Raw genomic sequence first — 20,359 nt, 5'->3', positions numbered from 1 at the left:
ACTTAAGTAGTTCACAAACAAACTTTATTTCTAACCGTCAGATTAAAAACACCTTCATCCAACAATATTCAAAAGTTTCCAACTTGAGAAATGAAACAAAGTTTTTCACTATAGAAGTAGTCTGAAAAGAAACACAAAAGCATGAAAACACAAATGACTTCTATTATGGTAGGTTTGTATTAACAATACAAACATAGAACACAACCCAACTAAGACAAAGTGATGAAAAACTGATTAAGTTGTTGTTAACTCGACAATGACACTATCCATAAAATGTAAAACCACTATTCTCTTTTAATTTCTCACAAATTTCCTTTTTTTCCTCAAAAAGAGAAAGTACTTAAAATCCTTCTTCTAACTAAATCGTAATATTATATTATCATTCACTAATAATTGAACTATATAAAAAATATTTAAATTTTATATTTTTTAATTTTTACTTAGTTTATACCTGTTATTTATTAGTATTATATTTTTTATATTAAAATGTAAAAAACCCACTGAAGTCCGTGGATTAACATGTTTAACTCCATGTTAAGTGGATCAGGCTATAATTCAAACAAACTCAAAATATTAAGACTTGTATATTATGTTGGTTATAAGTTTAAAACATAATTTTTTATTGGGACTAAAAGCAGAATTTCTAAGATTTTAAAATGCAAAGTTTATACAAGTATAAAGATTAAATAAACAGTCAAACTTTAAAAAAATGTCATTAGAATGCGATTGAAATTCATTAAAAATTATCTATTGACTCACAAGACTCCAGCTTCAACAGACGCTCAATGACTGCATGGTTGGCTGCTTGTCCTTTCCTTTCACACACACTTACCGTAAATTTTCATCTAATTTAACCATTCACTAACCCTCACTCCCTCCAATTCTTTTTTGCAAATTGCAATTCCGTTTTGTCGACATGTAAATTGCGGTTCCCATTTGCCAAATTGCAAGTTACAACCTCCCGCACAACTACCTCTTTTTCTACTCCCCACTTCACCTCTCTCTCTCCCTGTATTTAAAAGTGGCAACAATCAACAACCAAAAAAGAAGAAATCATAATCATACGAATTAATTATTAAACTTTTTGTTTATCCCTTCTTCTCTCCTATAAAAACACCAACACACAAATCTTCACAACATTTGCATGATCTGACTCACAAATCATCCTCCTATTCCTCGGTCGTAGCCTGTTGTTCCCTCTTTCATCTCTCTTCGCCGTCACAACAGCCACCACCATGGTCGAAACCAGACGCGGCGCCTCTTCTTCCAAGCGTTCTCTCTCTTCGCCTTCTTCTGCGTCCAACACCAAACGATCCAAGGTACAAACTTTCCTCACCTTCTTCGCTACCCACCTCTCATATTCGATGCGGATTCCCTTGTTCCTCATCTGGGTATCCGATTTGAACCTCAATTCGAGATGGGTAGGTCTTGAAATTAATCGATTCTTTGTTTGTTTGTGGTGACTTAGGTGTCTGAGGATTCCTCTGTGGCGGCTCCGGTCAACGAATCTGGAACCGGAAATGAATCTGGGGAACCGGAGCTACGACCCTCTGATCTGCCAGATACGGCGTCGTTGAAGGTCGCGGGTGTTTGTGATAAGTCTCCTTCTGAAGGCGAGGCTTTGGTGCCTCCACTGTGTGCAGGTGCGTTTTTTGTTATTTGTTCTGTGCATGTATGCGGTTTTTGCATTGGTTGAATTTATTAATTTGTGGAAACCTCAGGTGAAACTGCGGAGAAATCGAAGGTGGCTGGTCTTCCCCCAAGGAGCGTGAAGAAACGTGCTGCGAAATCGTGCCCCAAGACTGCATGGGGAAAGCTTCTCTCTCAGTGTTCTAAGGTTTTTGCTTCTGAGAGTTTTACTGTTTACTTGAGATTTTCTGGGAATGAGGTGCATGGTCTAATCAGATCCTGGGGTTTTAGTTTTGTATAAAGTCTAGGGAGTTTGCTGACCTAGGGCTTGTTGTCTTGCATTTCTATATTCTTGTCAAGGTTTTAAACTTTGGTTGTGTTGAGATCAATGGAATCATGGAAAAATTAGAGGCAAAAGCCGCCGAGGCAGCTGGCATTGCGGTTGCTTAGGCCTCCGAAGCCTTAATGTTGTGGTTGGGTTTATGAAATTGTGATTCTAGTTAGGGCGACTCATGGCATTGGCATGAGGCTCCCACCGTGTACAAGTATAGATGTATGCAGCTGCTTTATCCACTTGGAAGCAGAAAGGCTGTTTCCAAGGTTTGAATATGTGGCCTAAGAGTGCAAAGCAGCAAACTTTCTGTAGCCCCATGGCTCTCTCACCTTCGAAGTGATGATCATAGTAGAACCAAACCAAACCGAGCGTAAAACCAAAAACCGACCCAAAAAGCCGAAAACCACAAAATCCGATTTTTGTCATTGGTTTGGTTTTTTTATTTTCCAAACCGTGCGGTTTGGTTTGGTTTGGTTAGCGGTTTGACATGTGGAAACCAAACCAAACCACATCGCGAACACCCCTAGAAACTATTGTTGCAATTAGTGTTTTGTTGTGGATATCTATGTTCTAAATTTTCATGGTTGGAAGCAAGTATTATGAAGTTTTACTATTTTATGTATTGTTCTGTTGTTGGAAGTTGGAAATAAGTATTATGTATTGTTTTTACTTTTAAGTTGAATGATTATTATTCAAGTATTATTCAACTTGAAAACAATTACTGTTTTACTTTAAGTTCAATTGTTGAAACTTTTGTTGTCCATTTATACCATTGATGGTTGAACTAGTTATTATTCATGTTTTGTCCAAATAGTAACAAGCTTTTTAAGCATTTTTTAATACTTACTAGCAGAATTTTCAAACCGCAAAAACTGAATCGAACCAACCTACAAAATATTGGTTTGGATTTCATAAATAATTTAAAGTGCACCAAACCGTACTGCAAACACCCCTAGATCGTAGTATTGGTAGATAGCTAATGCTTTCTGCATGCTGGGCTCTCTGAAATTCTTCGAGCTAACTGAATTTGCTAAAAACATTGTTGGATAGTTGCCTTAATTGCAGTTGTCCCTAGCCTGCCTTTAGTGCAGTCTCTTTGGGTTGCCTAATTTCAGTCTCACATCAATTGAAGATATAGTCAATATAATCCTTATAAAAGGCTTCAACAATCTTGACCTTACAAGCCAATTGGGTTGGGTCAAGTTAACCCTAAGCCCAAATTCTAAGAGGCATTGTTTTGCATTGTCAAGTGCAGTGTAAATATAACCTGACATTAGTGTTTATAACACACTACACTGGCATCCTTTCTTGTTTTGAAATTTTTTGTTGTGTTGTTTTCTAGTAGTGGAAATGATGTAGGAAGTGTACAAAAGAGTGTCGTGTCTGAGAAGAATACATTAAGCAAGTGATGCAGGTTAATTTCCCAGATACGAGGGGTGTTGTGGCATAATAAACACAAAACTTGGGAGGTTGGTGTGAGTTACGCTAAGTTGTGTTTGTTTTAACTTTTAAGGTATAAAAAAGGATTCCTCGAAAAGTGAACTTGGGAGTATCACATTTCCATGTTTGGTACAAGTCTTGAATAAATATTTTCTAGAGTTGTTGATGCCTAGAATATAAAATGTTCATATTTCTCTTGCTTCTATTCCCATGGTGAAAGCTGGGTATCTTAGAGTGGATATGGAATTTATTTTTTAGAATAACTACCTATCCTCACTCCATTCTTCCTTCCTTTTTTTAAAAATTAAGTAAATTTTAAAATAATTAAATGTCAACCAAACATGTTCTCGTGAATAATATTTTTGGGCATAATATTCCTGAGAATACAATATTATACCTTGAAACAAATGCCCCCTAAGTTATAAGATTGGAACGACAGGCCTAAGTTGTCCAAGTCTTTTTTTCTTCAGTGGAATAAGATGATTAGTTGAATTAGTCATATCTGTTTGGAGCTTAGCTGTAACAATGACAATCTATGTTGGAGAAGCAAACCTAGTGGGATAAGGATTTTTTTTTGGTTGCTGTATGTAGGAGAAGCAAATTGGTGAGAACTGATAAACAAAAATATCTGATGCAACACAGCAGTCTCAACATCCTTTTAATTTGGGGTTAAATTTTATAACTTAGGCAGATTTGGATTTTTTTTATTGTGCATAGCCAACAAGATAAAATCTTGTTTTATGCTATATAACATGTTGCACTCACTACCAGATTATAGGTTGCATCATCAATGGTGCCTAGCAGCAAATAAGATTTGGTGCTCCTCAGTGAAAACTAATGTTATATTTGATTTTTAGTATATAAAAACATAATGATGCTTTGTAATATCGCTCTATTTGTCGTTCTCTTTAAATGGGGACCGTGAGCTGATTTATTCTTCTGTTTTCTCTTTAACTCTTACATTTCTGATGGTATTGCTGTAGGTTTGGAATTAATCTTTTTGTTATTCATGCTTCTCCAGACTCCTCATGTGTGCATGACTGAACCTTTCTTCACCGTTGGTCAAGGACGACATTGTAATTTATGGCTTAAAGATCCCACCATTGGTAGTGTTTTGTGCAAGCTGAGCCACATAGAGGTAGAGTTTCCTCTTTAATCTTTTGAAACTTGAAATGTCAGCTAAATAACCATGGGTCCATCTTATTTCAGATTTGTTATAACAGAAAAATCATTTGCCAAGCAAAAAACAAATCTATTTTAGATGTTTTGTGAAAGATATTAATGAAAAGAATGAAATTTTATCTCATTATCGTAGATGCTTCCCAAAATGTTCCTGACCGAAGAAAATTGCTGTAAAACATTTCTGTTTTTCTAGATTACTGACCACAGTTATCATTTGAACTCTGCACAGCGTGGAGGTTCATCGGGTGCATTACTGGAAATCACAGGGGGAAAAGGTTCTATTCACGTTAATGGAAAGACTTATAGAAAGAATGCCCGCCTAATTTTAAGTGGAGGTGATGAGGTTGTCTTTGGTTCTTCTGCCAAGTATGCTTATGTATCCTTTATTTACATATGGTTCCTTGGGAAGAATTTATCTGTTTTCGCTTTTAATTCTTGTGTCCTCCTTCCTTCTTTCTTGGCATGCATCTGTGGTCACTTTTACGAGGATATCAGTTAGTCATATGCTTTATGTATTTACATTATAAACTACTATACTTTTTCAATTCTAAACTTTGTTCGTTGATATATTTTGGGTTCCTTAGCATGGAATTTAGATCTTTCAGCAGCTGTCGAATAGTAATATTAGTACTGCTGATATAGCTTCTTCCGTGAGTATTTTGGAAGCCCAGAGTGCTCCATTAAATGGAATGCAAGTTGAAGCCAGATCTGGAGACCCTTCTGCTGTTGCTGGAGCATCTATATTGGCATCTTTATCTAATAATATTTGTAAAGAATTATCTCTCCTACCACCTGCTGCTAAAACTGGCAAGAATGTGCAGAACACTGACATTTCATCACTACATTCTGGCTGCGGGGATGATATCCCAGACAATGAAATGAATGATACCACCAATAATGCTGAACCAGCTGGAGATTTTTCTGCTGATAAAACTGTTCTTGCATCCTCTACCACTGTTAACGAAAATCCTAACCTTGACTCAGTGGAAGTCGATACCAATATTGATGCAAATGTTGGGAAGATGACTGCTGCTGCATATGAGTTGAGGCCATTACTGCGCATGCTTACTGGATCATGTCCTGAATTTGATTTAAGTGGTAGCATTTCCAAGATATTGGAAGGGCGAAGGGAATTAAGAGAACTTCTTAAAGATGTTGATACCCCAACAGTATTGGCATCAACCAAGCGGGAAGCATTTAAGGACATTTTACAGCAGAGAATTCTCATAGCTGAGAAGATTGATGTCTCATTTGAAACTTTTCCATATTATCTAAGGTGCAAACAAGTACTTCTTGTTATTAATTTATCTCTTGATTATGCTACCTGAACTATGCTTACCTTGATTATGGTCACAAATAGCTACACTTATATTCTTTGTTGCTATATTGTTGGCTTGAATAGCTTGTAGTTACTGTTATGAGATAGATAAGAGATCATTTATAGCTACTTGGTTATGATGTTTTGTATTATTGCAGTGATACTACAAAGAACGTCTTGATTGCTTCTACATTTATTCATTTGAAGTGCAATGGCTTTGGAAAATATGCTTCAGACCTCCCATCCGTGTCGCCACGAATATTGTTATCTGGTCCTGCAGGTAGTTCCGTAGTTCCATAGTTTTTGTTTATGCTTCTACTTTCCCCTTCTTGCGGTAGAGAAGTGATATAATTTTACATAATTCTTGTGTAGGTTCAGAAATATACCAGGAGACTTTGTCCAAGGCACTTGTGAAGCATTTTGGTGCCAGACTACTAATTGTGGATTCTCTTTCACTGCCTGGTGTATGTTTTCTTAGATATTCTGCTTTTGTTACAATTATAGAGGTTTTGCAGAATTTTTCCTTACTAGTCTAAATTCTTTGTTGCTTCACATCTTTCCTGGCATAGTGGCATTGTTTGCTTGCTTCTGTAGATTGTTTGTTGCTAAATTAGGATTTGGGATTAATATACACACAGTTGTTCTCATTGTGCAATTGGTTTTTCAGGGATCACCATCAAAGGAAGTTGATTCTGCCAAAGAAAGTTATTGTGCTGAAAAACCATCTGTATTTTCTAGGAAGAAAAATCTCCATACTGCCATGTTACAACATAAGAAACCAGCCTCTAGTGTTAATGCTGAAATTATTGGGGGACCCATGCTTATTTCTAGTGCATCATCAAAAGGCACTACTCTTAAAAAGGGTATTCTGTTATGTCCTAAAAAATGAGCACCTATCTGCAAATTTACTTTCTATTTTCTTGTTATTTTATGTAATGTTAGGTAGCATTTTGAAGGCTTTCATGGCATGATGCTTGATTAATGTGCAGGTGATCGAGTAAAATTTATTGGTAGCTTTCCTTCTGCTGTCTCATCGTTACCAAATTATATTTCAAGGTAATGTGTTGTGGATGAATTATACTTCATAATATTTTTACAGTTTGAGTAATATTTTTTTTAATTTGTGGAGGATATACATGAAAATTCTTTAAATATGGCTTTAAGAAACATTGTGAATATACTACAAAAAGTAATATGATTTAGTGACTGAAGTGTCATCATTTGCAGAGGTTATAACTTTTGAAAAAATTTACTCGAGCAGTTTCTCTTGGTTCAGTTCAGATGTTTGGTTATATTATGTTTTTTTTTTTCAATTCTCCTCTGTATTTCATTGGGGCAGAACACAATGATCTCTTCATTTTTTTTCGGGTTAAAAGTGTTTGTGTCTTCTCTAGTGAATTGCTTGGCTGTTTCAAAGGAACTTCAATTTCTGTTATGTGGAGAGACTAGACACTTTTGGTGTTTGTTTATTTATTTTTTCTTTTTTGCATTTTTTAGTTACTTGTTTTGGTGGATATTTTATTCTCCCACTAATTGTTCTTTTATCTTCTGTTCTTTCTGATAACACTTCTTTCTATTTCAAATCCATTAGTTTACTTTTTTGTTTTTCTGAGAAATGGATTTTATTGTTCTTCTATATTGTGCAGGGGACCAAGCTATGGCTCCCGGGGCAAAGTTCTCCTAGCTTTTGAAGATAACGGGTCTTCAAAAATTGGGGTTAGGTTTGATAAATCAATTCCAGATGGCAATGATCTTGGTGGCCTTTGTGAAGATGACCGTGGGTTCTTCTGTTCTGGTAATTCACTGTATTTGATTGAACTTTTGTTTCTTAAGCTGCATATTAATACATTGTATGCTATAATTTTGGCACGTATAATTCATTGATGATTCATAATGCAGCAAATCATTTACTACGAGTAGACGGCTCTGGAGGGGATGATCTTGACAAAGTTGCAATTAATGAAATCTTTGAGGTTGCCCCAGTTCCATACTTGTCCAAAAGTTGTCTCTATTCCTAAAGAAATATTTAACACCCGTCTCTGTTATAGGTTGTCTCTAATCAGAGTAAAAGTGGTGCACTCGTGTTGTTCATTAAAGATATAGAGAAGGCAATGATTGGCAACTATGAAATTTTAAAAAGTAAATTTGAAAGCTTGCCACCAAATGTTGTGGTAGTTGGTTCTCACACCCAGTTGGATAATCGTAAGGAGAAGGTACTGTTTCATTATTATAATAATTTGTTAGCTTGCATTTGGTTATAGTTGTCTCATTAGTAGAGCAAAGTTTTGTATTTGATGACTGCATTTTTATGCTTACAGACTCAACCCGGCAGTCTTCTGTTTACCAAGTTTGGAAGCAATCAGACAGCACTGCTTGATCTTGCTTTTCCGGTACAAGAATCATATCCATTGCTCTTCATACTTTGATTTAAAGCATGGTGAAGTTCTAGCATGGAAGTTCCAGTGCTTTTCTTTCCCTGTACCTTTTTTTTTTGGCTGAGTTGGATATCTGAATATTTGTTAATACCATTACATGCATCATATTTTGGTTTTTTCTGGTTCCTTAAGGAATCAATTATCCATCTACTACAATTTGGTCCTTTCATCCTCTGTTTAGGATAACTTTAGTAGACTGCATGATAGAAGCAAAGAAATCTCAAAAGTTATGAAGCAACTTAGTCGCCTTTTTCCAAACAAAGTGACCATACAGTTGCCTCAGGTATCATGTTATATTATTTTGGTTTTGCAAATTATAATGTTGTTAACTTGCTATTTACCATTCATATATTGTTTGGTTCCAAACTTGTACAGGACGAGGCTTTACTCTCTGACTGGAAGCAGCAGTTAGATTGTGACATTGAAACTATGAAAGCTCAGTCCAATGTTGTCAGCATTCGCTTAGTGAGTCTAGCAACATCTCTTTGATAATATTCAATGCTTTATCTTGCTGCACTTTTTGTGTTTGTTTCCAGTTTTTGTGCTTATTCTTGGATGAGAATAGTTATTCTGGGCCTTTGGAGCATGTGACATCACATGCATTTGATTTGTGGAAATTTCTCCACTGGGTTAATTTTGTCTTTCTAAAGATTGTTCGTGTGGGTAAAGTTCTTTTCTGTTTCTTGGTTTTCAAAGCTGCCCATCCTGGCCTCCATAATCAATTGTTGTTTGGTTCATATTCATAGCCCCTTTCTACCAGGGCCTGTTATTGCTATCATATATGTAAATGCTCTATTTACACAATAAAAAAGCCACTTATGCACAATTTTTTTACAATATGCTCCATTCTATCATGTCTCTGGCTTGACTTTGGTATATTCAATTTATAATTTATATTTGCTTTGCATTTGTCAAACATTTGATGAGATTCTTCTATTGATTCAGGTTCTTGGCAGAATTGGATTGGATTGCCCTGACCTTGAGACTCTCTGCATCAAAGACCACACCCTAACGACTGAGAGTCAGTTTCTTTTTGTTTAATGTTTGAAATAATTTGTCCTGCTAATTATGATATCTCAAGATTTGCTGTAATATTACTGATGATACTCTGTCAACTCTGTTTACTAGGTGTGGAGAAGATCATTGGATGGGCTATAAGTTACCATTTTATGCATTCATCTGAAGCTTCAATCAGAGATTCTAAGCTTGTAATATCTGCAGAAAGGTTGTTCTCAGAACAAATATAGCAAACTTATCTGCCCTTTATTGTTAATTTTAACACTACTTTTTGGTTCGTTGGTGCAGCATTAAGTATGGACATAATATTCTACAGGGCATTCAAAATGAGAACAAGAACATGAAAAAATCACTTAAGGTAATTTAACAAAAGCTATTTGACATGTTTTAAAATTTAGAGCATTAACCTTTGTATATACTAATCATAATCCAAATCTTGATAAGATAATGAAATATGGTAATCAATCCTAAGAGATGATGAGGAAAATAAGGAAGCTACTCCTAGAGGTTAATCTAAGATTAAGATATTTTCGTATATTCTAACACAAGTATTTAGCATACTGGTTTCTCTAGTTTATTTACACTGTAATGGTTTGAATTGAATTGTTTTCCCAGGATGTGGTTACTGAGAATGAATTTGAGAAAAAACTACTTACTGATGTTATTCCACCGACTGATATTGGGGTCACATTTGATGATATTGGAGCTTTAGAAAATGTTAAGGAAACCTTGAAGGAATTAGTCATGCTTCCTCTTCAGAGGCCTGAATTGTTTGGCAAAGGACAGCTGGCTAAGGTGAAAGATTTTCATTTTAGTTGTTTAAATGACTTGTGAAAGAAATTGTTGAGTAGATCATGCCATGTGTGTAGCACCTAATTGTAATTACTTTGGGTATAGCCTTGCAAAGGAATATTGCTTTTTGGCCCTCCTGGCACAGGAAAAACAATGCTTGCAAAGGCTGTAGCAACTGAAGCTGGAGCAAATTTTATTAACATTTCAATGTCCAGCATTACGTCCAAGGTATTAGTTGCAAATTTAAACAGTTTTGCTCTACTTTGTATTTCCTTTCATTCATAAGTGACAGGATAGATATTGTTTTTTTGTTGCAGTGGTTTGGTGAAGGAGAAAAATATGTCAAAGCAGTCTTTTCTCTGGCCAGCAAAATTGCTCCAAGTGTTATTTTTGTTGATGAGGTTGGTATAACATATATCTTCCTTTTTTTTACTTTGTTTTAAATATTCTAAATTTCTTTACATTTTGACCGTTTTATAATGTCCATTTGTGTTGTCAGTTCAGTCTATAATTTTTTGTTTTGTCATTCTCACTATTTAAAGGGTGGTTTTATGGTCATGTAAGTTGTAACTTGTGGCTGTTGACATGTCATGCTAATGTGGAATATCAGCTCAGCATGACGAAGATGTAATAGCTGAGGATGCTTAATGGTTTAGATGATGTACATATGACCCTATTTTTGCAGTTTCCCTTAACTGGTTTCTTTGTTTGGCTTTTGAAGGGGTAGCTTGCCGTATAATATATCTTGGTATAAATACCAATGTAAACTCCTTAACATGAACATGCAACTTGGATTTTTGCTGGTGTAATTAACAAACGTGATTGGTTTGAGGCTTGTGATTTTGGGCAAAAAATTCCCGATCTCTTTGAAGTTTCAACTGTTTTCTATACAATTCACTAATTTCTCAATGTCCCAGATTTAGGTGGAGTTTCCATGGCCTTCCAAATAGATGTATTAACTACTGCAAAGGCTAGACTTTACATAAGAGTTTCTACTTTTCTCATATACCTTGCATAAACTGTTAACCATTATGATAAGCAGCTTAGCACTTGAAGAACCCACTCTTAAAAGATAGTTGTTAAGGGAGGAGAACCAAACACTTAAATACTCCACCAAGTATCCCATACTACTCGATATGGGGCTTAGGCGCCCCATAATACCCAAGTCCTTATCACATTATTTAAAGATCCAATTGAAGACAATGAGAACTCAAATCTAAATTGATATGATTTTGCCAATGGAGCCAGAGTTTTCATGTCTTTGGGGAAGAAATTAAGAAAATCACTTCAGGCAAACCATTGATGGGTTGGTTGAGAGGATACATATGAGAATCTAATGTGGAGAGACTGGGTAAAGCTATCCGCTGAAGGCATTCATGGCTTGCAATGTGATGGGGAAAATAATGGAGGGCTTTGGAGTGGTAAATTAGGTTTTACATTTGCTAATACATTGTGGGTTAAAAGAAGGGCTTAGCTGCTTAGGGAATTGTGAAGCTGAAGGAGAGAGGCAATAGTACATCTAACAGTGTTTGTTATAAATTGGGTTAAAAGAACTGGTGGGTTGTGATTTGAAATAAATTCTAAACAGATCAGAACCAAAAGCTCAATAGTGAAGCTGATTTTTTTACTGAATACCTTAGCATATAGTTTGTGATTGTTATCTACAGAGGTAATTGCTTAAATGAGCTCCAAATTTTCAATTCTAAGCATTCAGAAAAGAAAAAAATCAAGGCTTAAACATATTCAAATCTAGTGTTTTTCTTTGGTAGCTTCTACGGATATTCTTAGTTTCAATTATCTGTGTTTGATTTGCTGTGTTACTGATGGCAGGTTGATAGTATGTTAGGAAGACGTGAAAATCCTGGTGAGCATGAGGCTATGCGTAAAATGAAGAATGAATTCATGGTTAATTGGGATGGTTTGCGAACAAAAGATAAAGAGCGTATACTTGTTCTTGCGGCTACAAATAGACCTTTTGATCTTGATGAGGCTGTTATTAGGAGACTTCCACGAAGGTAAACTCATTATGTTTGATGTCAGCTTCTTTTATTTCGTGTTTCACAAATGAGATCTATGCTAATTTGTGTTCTTTCTTGAAAAAAATTGTAGATTGATGGTTAATTTGCCCGATGCTCCAAACAGAGAAAAAATTGTTAGTGTTATTTTAGCAAAAGAAGAATTGGCACCTGATGTTGATTTCGAAGCAATAGCAAATATGACTGATGGATATTCTGGGAGTGACCTAAAGGTTGTATTTCTATGTATCTTCTACTTCAATTCTTGATCGCTGGGGAAGATGACATGATTTTACATGAAATACTCATTGACTCATTGTTATCTTTTCACTGCAGAATCTATGTGTCACAGCAGCTCACTGTCCAATAAGAGAGATCTTGGAGAAGGAAAAGAAGGTTAGTGATATGTGTGTATGAGGGTGTATCTAGTGAGAAGTGAGAGGAGTTGGTCTTGGTCATACAACCATATATGGATGACTAAAATTATTTTTCTTAAATCTAATATTGACTGTTGACTTAGGTTATATAGTCAAGATTAGTTCTTTTCAAACACACATATATGGGGGGCGGGGGTGGGGGATTTGCTAACGTATACTCATTTTTAAAAGGAGGATTTTGGAAAGCTACATCTTGAGTGTATTTTAAGAAAACCGAAGTTATACTTGCATAATAGTTCAGAGCTTGCTGTTCAAAAAAAAAATAATAGTTCAGAGCTTGGCAATCTCTTACTCACTTTGACATGAAATGTATTTCAGGAGAGAAGCTTAGCATTGACTGAGAACCAACCATTACCTCAGTTGTGTAGCAGTACCGACATTCGTCCCTTAAAGATGGAAGATTTTATATATGCACATGAGCAGGTATATTAGTTTTATTTCATTATCTATGAATTTTCTTTACAATTTATTCTCTTTGGAATAGTGGGTGAGCCATTGCATAGCACAACAATAAGATTGCTGCCTTGTGACCTGGTTGGTCTGGGTTTAAGTCTTGCAAACATTTTTGGGTCAATAGGGCAAGATTGTGTATATATGACATGTGACTCTGCTTTAACCCCACGGCAGAGGGAGCCTCATGCACTGTTCCACATCTTTTTATCCTAAAAGAAGCAAGGTGACTTGACACATGCACACTAGAAAAAACTGCTGACTGCTGATTATAATAAATAAATAAATAAATAAAATATTTGTCAAGAACAATAAATAAAATTAATCTAAGGTAACAACTTGAAGGATAATATCACAAGCCTCATAAGGTCACTTGAAATTAGAAACTATCGACTAACAATAAATTGACTAAGAACAAGACAAAGCTAAATTAAAAATCTAATCCTCCTACTACTTTTCCTCCCTAATGTAGTCATTTACATTGTCATCTAGTGAGGTATATCCCTATTCCTTCTCTCCCTTCAATTCTTCAAAATTAAATAGGTTAAATATGTTTTTAGTCCCCTACAAATAGGAAATGTTTGCTGTTAGTCCCTAAAAAATAAATTATCTCCTTTTAATCCCTTGTTGATGGAAATGTGTTGTGTGTGGTCTTTATTTTCATAAATGAGGAGCCAAAAGGACACAGATTTTTGTGAAGGACAAAGATCACATCTGACACATTTATCTTTTAGGGACTAAAAACATACATCATATTTGTATGGACTAAAATATATTTTGGACATTATCCGTGTCCTGATATGTGTTGGAATCAGTGCTTCATAACAAGCCACATGTATTGGGTTATGATGTTGGCTAGTTCATCTGTTATCGTTGATGGTAAGCACATCTTTGTTTCTTTTGATGTTGTTGAACAACTTCATATTGTTAACATTAACTATTTCTTGCCGTATCGATTTCTTAAAAAGTTTAAGCCATAGCTGGTTTTTGTCACCATTAATTGGTTGACTCACTCGAATAAGGGGAGCTTACTTTGTATAAATCACACCAAAATGAATGGTAAGTAGCAAATAGAGTGATTGCATGCTTTGCCAATTCCTTCTTTTTTGTGAAGTGCCTCAACAAGCCCAAGGTACTTAAATGACTCTAGTTAAAAACTAAAGACAACAAGAGTCATTCCCTTTGAATTGTCTTCTTTATCAAAGGAAGCTTTTCACTGTCTGCAAGGATTAAGTGTATGGAGTATGGACTACAGAATGGGTTGCACAAGGAGCTGGTTAATGATGTATTTTATCATCCAACATTTACTGACTAAAACATAGTTGCTTCCATCATTAATGATACCTTGAAAATTTTTCCTCCTTCAAACTTCTCCAGAAGAGAATCAAGCAGCACAAACTGTTATTGCCAGTCTTCACAAGTTTAGATCCATCAATCGATAATTGCTTAAAAATATTGTTCCAATGGGAGAGTTTACCAAGAAATTGATCAAACGTCTTTCCTTCCCATCAGTCCTTACATCTAACATAAGGGAGCAGCCTTGTTTTTCCCCCTAATCCTTCTACAAACAGATTTAGAATACTCCACCTCATTGTTGGGAATTGGAACTCTTGTGACGTAATATCTTGTATAGCTTGCAAATTTGACCAAAACTTCCAACATTTGTAAGCTTTTCTTTGAAGTTCTTCAATTTGATAACATTTAATGATATTGAAACCAAGATATATATTGAGGGACCCTAGCTCTTTCTCATTTGTTGCATGCCTCTCTTATGTTAGTTTCCCGCAACCTCCCTTTTCCTTTTCTATGACTGTTGCTGGTTTTCTAAGAAACAAATTCATTGGCCTTTTCTTAGCAACATTTGTGCCCCCCTCCTCCCCCTCCTTTTATAATACTACTAGGTGCTTTAATTTCCGTTAGGTTTGTCAAGTTCCTCCTCAGTTTAACCACATTCCAACTTGTCAAGGTCAAGATCCCTCACATCTGGAATCTCTATGCAATTTGCTTCTTTATCTTGCTCACACACATGTTCACAAATCACAACCCTTCTCTAATTGGTGCAAGTTGCAACATTACTTATCTTCCCCATCAGTAGTTGTCTGGCTTCTGCTTTCGTAATCCCTCTTTTAATTTTTTTCCACAATTGTAATTGTACACAATAGTTTTCATGTCATTTTCTTCCATTTAGTGGCAATGTTGGACTCTGGGGATGTCTTGCCACCAGTCCAGGAACTCTGATTATCAACACCTTCATTTGCCATTATTCTAGAATCACTAAGTGCAAAGAGAAAAGTTAGTGTCACTGAGGAGCAAACCAAAAAATTGAGGGAGAGTGGACAAAAACAAATAGAATCACATAGACACCGTAAATAATGGAAAACAGGAAAGAACAGAAATGAAAACAGAAACGTTGAGAAGAACAGGCAGGAACAAAGAAAACAAGGAAGAGAAGGAACTCAGAAACAAGGAAACACATGAAGGCACAAGTGGTCAGAGAGGTTGTGCTAAGAAATCAATGACAAAGAAAAGTTTGATGGGTTGTTTGCCATAGGTGGAACTCAAACTCTGGATTATGCATATTGTTGTTTGGTTTTTGTAGTGCACAAATCGTGGAGTAGGTTGTTCCAGTTCCTTTAAAACAGTGAATTGTTGGGATGCTTAAATGTGTGTGTGTGTGTTTGCAATACATATATCAACAAAATCTAAACCTTTTCACCATTGCATAATTCAAAATGTACAATGCCATTGACACCTGGGAGTTAATTTCATGAGAGTCCATTTTATGGCCAGCAAGGGTAGTGTATAATGTTTCATATGTATGCATTTATGCAGGTTTGTGTTAGTGTATCATCGGAGTCAACAAACATGAATGAACTACTCCAATGGAACGACCTTTACGGAGAAGGTGGATCAAGAAAAATGAGATCTTTGAGCTATTTCATGTAAAGCTTCCTGTATAGCATTTATTGGTTAGGCAATTCTTCTATCACCTAAATGGTGTGTGTAACAAGGTCAGAAGTGACCAATTGATGTGAAAATCCCATCATTGGCAATGCCTTTATTGTGTCGTAGGTTTTCCCTTTTTCCCCTCCCTCCAACCCTCACGATCTGCCTCCAATTTTTTTCAAAGTATAATTTGTTTGACAAATTCACTGAGGTCAAGCTTAACGTTAGGTCCCCTTCTGATCCAACTCTGCTCTCGGCTTGTAAATACCCAGTTAATTTTTAAAAACAAGTATAATTTTTGCTAATTCCACTAACAAATCGTATGACATTGTATTTGTGCTTTGCAGTGTAAAACCCCCATCCCTGGATAAAAAAGTGTATATCTGAAAATTATATGCACACTTTTCTGCACATCCATCATGGAAAGTGAATATGCTGTCTTTGTTCAATTTGATTTTAAATTACCTTGATCATTGCTTTTCTATTGTCTTCTGGAAATGGAAAGTTTAGTTATACTAGAGTTCGTTGATTGAGTTCATGGCCGAATATCCTACTCTTATTAGAAATGATCACTTTCCCGCAGTGTGTCTGTTCTGTCTGTCCATGAAATTATCATTGATGATTGTGAATTACTATGTTTTAAGTTAGTTTGATTCTGTCTCGTTTATGACTGGATTCCTCTGCTTGCTGTTTATGTCCGCATGATGTTTCTAAAGTTGAATTTCTCTTAGATGGTATTTGTGTTAAAATATGTGGTAAGGCAGATTCTACATCAACAATTAATGTTTGTAGTGAATTCATTATTAATGTTGTTGCCTTTTTTTTTGCTGAAAATTAATTTTCTTGCCTTTTATTATGTTTTTAAGAGGCTTTTTTAGTCTACTTTAGTATTTTAATGTTTTGTGAGGTGCGTGGAAACAGATTCAGTTGGACTGAGGTTTAAGCATCCTGTGTATGACGGATTCTGATTAGTGATTTTCATGTGTTACAATGTGATTTCCATGTTGTATCTAAGCAAGAAAAATGTTAAGTAGAAACACACTCTTTTAAATATACTATTTCTTTTTCTTTGGTCAGAATTTATTCAAAATGACAATTTTGTGGCTTTCATATCATATTTAATTGTTCTTTCTTTTTCTCTTTCATATCATATTTAATTGTTCTTTCTTTTTCTCTTTTTTTTGACGTACGATTGTTCTCTTTTTTATTACGTGATTTTTAATGAATTTTAACCAATTAAAAAAGTATTTGAAGAACATTGTTAAAGAAAATTTTAGTTTTTTTTATGAAAGGGAAAGAAAATTTTAGTTGATCATGTTGATGTTTGAACACATGTTATATTAATTAATTATTGAATTTTAATTAATTGGGATTTGTTACCTCTAATTCTAAAGCAAATTGCTCATTTTAAATAATTTAGCCCATGATTATAGTTTGCATTTCTTAAAGAGCGGACAAAATTAATATGCCTCTAAATTGAAATACTAAATAAAATTGATACCTCTCAAAGTGAAAATAATTGACAAGTACATACATGGAAAAATCTTTTTGAAAATTAAAATATCAGAAAGGCTTTTTAAAAAAATAAAAAACTCGAAATGGCTTTCAAAAATAGATTTACAAGAAAAAATGTTTGAGAAATTTTTTTAACTATGAATCTTACAAAATTATTGTCATGGAGACGAGAGAATCTAACTTCTATGAGTTAAAAAAAATATTTATTGTAATAAAAATATCAGTTATTTGATTACCGGGATAAATATTTTTAGAAATATTTATGATGAATTAAATAGATTTTAGTCATTGGAAACTTAAAGTATGTGCACACATGAGTTAGTGTGATTCTCTAAATTACTTCTGTTAAAAAAATATTTTTTATTTATTTATTTTAATAAATAAATTCTATCTGTTTATTTAAACGTATTTTTTTTAAAATTATTTATTTTAAATTTAAACAAACTAGTCCTATATCATTCATTAGTAATAATCTTAAAGAAGAGTAATAATGATAATTTAAATAATTTAGATCGTGATAATTAATTTTTTTTTAAAATTTGATGGTCATGTTGGGTTTAAATGAAGTATTTTGATTTGAGGTATGCATTTTTATTTGATGATTGTTATTTTGTTTTTAATTAACTATGTATGAATGTATATTGATATTGATTTATTTGGAGGCAAATTGAAAATAAATAAAATATTAAAAAAGGATAAACACTTCATAAATCTATACAGCATTTGTGATATGGATTGTGCCGTGTTTAAGTGAATCTAACTTAATCTTCGACTAATTAAAAATATTATATTGTACCATTATTTTATTTTTAATTCAAAAAATTAGTTTTGAAAGACAAATTAATATAATTTTAAATTAGAGTATGGAATAGTATTTAAGAATCCCTTCAACGGCTAATTTATGCAAGGAGCTTATAAATACATAAAGACTCTTATACGAGGATATAGTCTTTGTTGAACAAGCGCCCAATCTTTCTAAGTTTTGCGAAAACTTCTTTTCTTCTGAGTTATCTCTTGTAATATCCTATATCAAAGAAGATAGTTGTAGTGTTCTATACATAAGATTTTTTATTTTATTTTTTTTGTGAATTGCATTCAAAGGAGGCTTAAAAATTTATAGGAAAATGGGTCTGAGCTAAATCAGCTCGTAAAGCATTAACAATACAAGAAGGTGGAAATTCAAAACCACACAAGAAGCCTCCCAAGTGGTCTCTAACAACTTCTCCACACCCAGCAATGGTTCCATCAACTGAGACTGAACCATCACAGTTTACTGCTACTTCATCAACGACTTGGTTCTCAGACTGCAACAGGTTCACATGCTTCAGAGATTTTGCCGCTTCTGCACTTTGGAAGTACTCCATAGCCAAATGACAGGAGTTTGAAGAGGTTTATTGCAAAGATCATTTTGGAGTTTTGCTTGGAAAGACAATCAAAACACTAATTTAATGAAGTCAACTATATAATATTCATAGCTTAAAAATAGTTAATTTTTTTAAAATGATGAAAAATTTAACAGAAAAATAATTTGTCTGATCAATCTATTTTTTGATAAAAATAAGATTTAGAATTAGTTCCTGGATAATCGCAATGTAGAAATTACATATCCTCATTATAAATTGAAACTATTGACATAAGATTATCTTATAATCACATCATGAATAAAAATAATTTATTTAATGAAACTATGAAAGAGAAACAATATTAATTTTTACTATGTAAAAAAAATAAAATTGGATCAACAACAACACATCACCACCGCAAGTATGACTACTCTCTGATGTAATAAATTGAAAAATACATCTATCTCTAATTAAGTTTAAAAATATTTAATATTTTTATTCATTAAATTTGTAGTAACTCTTAATTTTTTTTCCCGTGTAACAGTATATTAATCGTGCACTGAGCATTCTTCCTTTTTTGTGTGAAGGCTTTGAACATTCTTCTCATGGTAGTAGATTAATTTTTTCAAAGTGTAAATATTGTTAAAATATCTTTAAAAAATCACTAATTTTTTTTACATCTCATAATAAAGTATTTTCCCAATACATAATCAGAAATTAAAATTATCATAAATTTGCTTAAAGAATCAGCGATTTACTAATTGTGTTTGACTGAATTGGTGTAAACTCTAGTTTCATTCCCGAACACATTATTTAATTATAACATTAACTTAAAATTATTCTAATTTATATGAAGAAAAACAAACACGGTTATATTGAAATAAAAATAAAAGACAAGAAAAACGTGATTGAAAGTTTTTTAAATATCATTTAACGGATTTAGCCTTAGTTATCGTGAGTGGGTTACATACAATGAAAAATAAATTTGGATTAGACACTGACCGCGAGACTAGACTCATCCTAAAACTGCCCCCACTGCGCTGCGTCATACATCATCAATGTGTGTGCCCTCTTTTTTCAGTTTTTCTTTTCTTTCACACTCTCACACATAACATATTCACTTTTACCCACCCCAAAAACAATTTGGTATCTCAATTCCTAATCACTAATCTGCGATGATGCCATTCCCCATTTGGCATTTCCAACTTCCACACACTCCAAAGTCCAAACACCATCCTTTTTTTTCATACTCTCCATTCTGCCTTCTTCCCACCTCTTCACAGATTACAGCCTCCTATGCCCTCCCTCACCTTCTCCTCTTTTTTATTAACTAATCAGAAATAATCTTCATCAATTAATATGATTGAATTTTCTCTGACACAATTTTAAGGAATTGAAATGTATTAGTATAATGTAACATGATCAACAACTAACTTTATTATTTGTTAAATATGTGATTAAAAATTTGATTATTAAATTTATGTGTATAAAAAAATATTTATTAAA

At 34.0% G+C, this 20,359-nt stretch overlaps 1 protein-coding gene across 1 annotated transcript; it reads left to right on the top strand.

The window, feature by feature from the left end:
* The first annotated feature begins 911 nt into the window (after positions 1-911).
* LOC100794406 (uncharacterized) lies at positions 912-16,300 on the top strand. The gene is made up of 27 exons (XM_006588535.4): positions 912-1,319; positions 1,469-1,643; positions 1,722-1,837; positions 4,425-4,541; positions 4,815-4,961; positions 5,182-5,861; positions 6,062-6,183; positions 6,276-6,367; positions 6,571-6,766; positions 6,893-6,959; positions 7,550-7,698; positions 7,803-7,876; positions 7,952-8,116; positions 8,222-8,293; positions 8,520-8,621; positions 8,714-8,803; positions 9,284-9,359; positions 9,467-9,563; positions 9,644-9,713; positions 9,971-10,150; positions 10,253-10,375; positions 10,465-10,548; positions 11,978-12,162; positions 12,257-12,395; positions 12,499-12,558; positions 12,918-13,022; positions 15,882-16,300. Exons 1-27 carry the CDS (start codon positions 1,236-1,238, stop codon positions 15,993-15,995), a joined length of 3,681 nt encoding a protein of 1,226 aa, XP_006588598.1. The 5' UTR covers positions 912-1,235; the 3' UTR covers positions 15,996-16,300.
* Positions 16,301-20,359: the final 4,059 nt, after the last annotated feature.

Source organism: Glycine max, chromosome 10 (assembly GCF_000004515.6).
Source record: "Glycine max cultivar Williams 82 chromosome 10, Glycine_max_v4.0, whole genome shotgun sequence".
NCBI lineage: Eukaryota > Viridiplantae > Streptophyta > Magnoliopsida > Fabales > Fabaceae > Glycine > Glycine max.
Note: the sequence above shows the minus strand (reverse complement) of the source record. Positions and strands in the feature narration are given on the sequence as shown.

Excerpts from the sequence above, each read along its gene's own strand:
- LOC100794406 (XM_006588535.4), top strand. The coding sequence starts at position 1,236 with ATGGTCGAAACCAGACGCGGCGCCTCTTCTTCCAAGCGTTCTCTCTCT. Across the intron at positions 7,877-7,951 it reads CAATTAATGAAATCTTTGAG|GTTGTCTCTAATCAGAGTAA; the intron begins GTTGCCCCAGTT and ends TCTCTGTTATAG. Across the intron at positions 13,023-15,881 it reads TTATATATGCACATGAGCAG|GTTTGTGTTAGTGTATCATC; the intron begins GTATATTAGTTT and ends GCATTTATGCAG.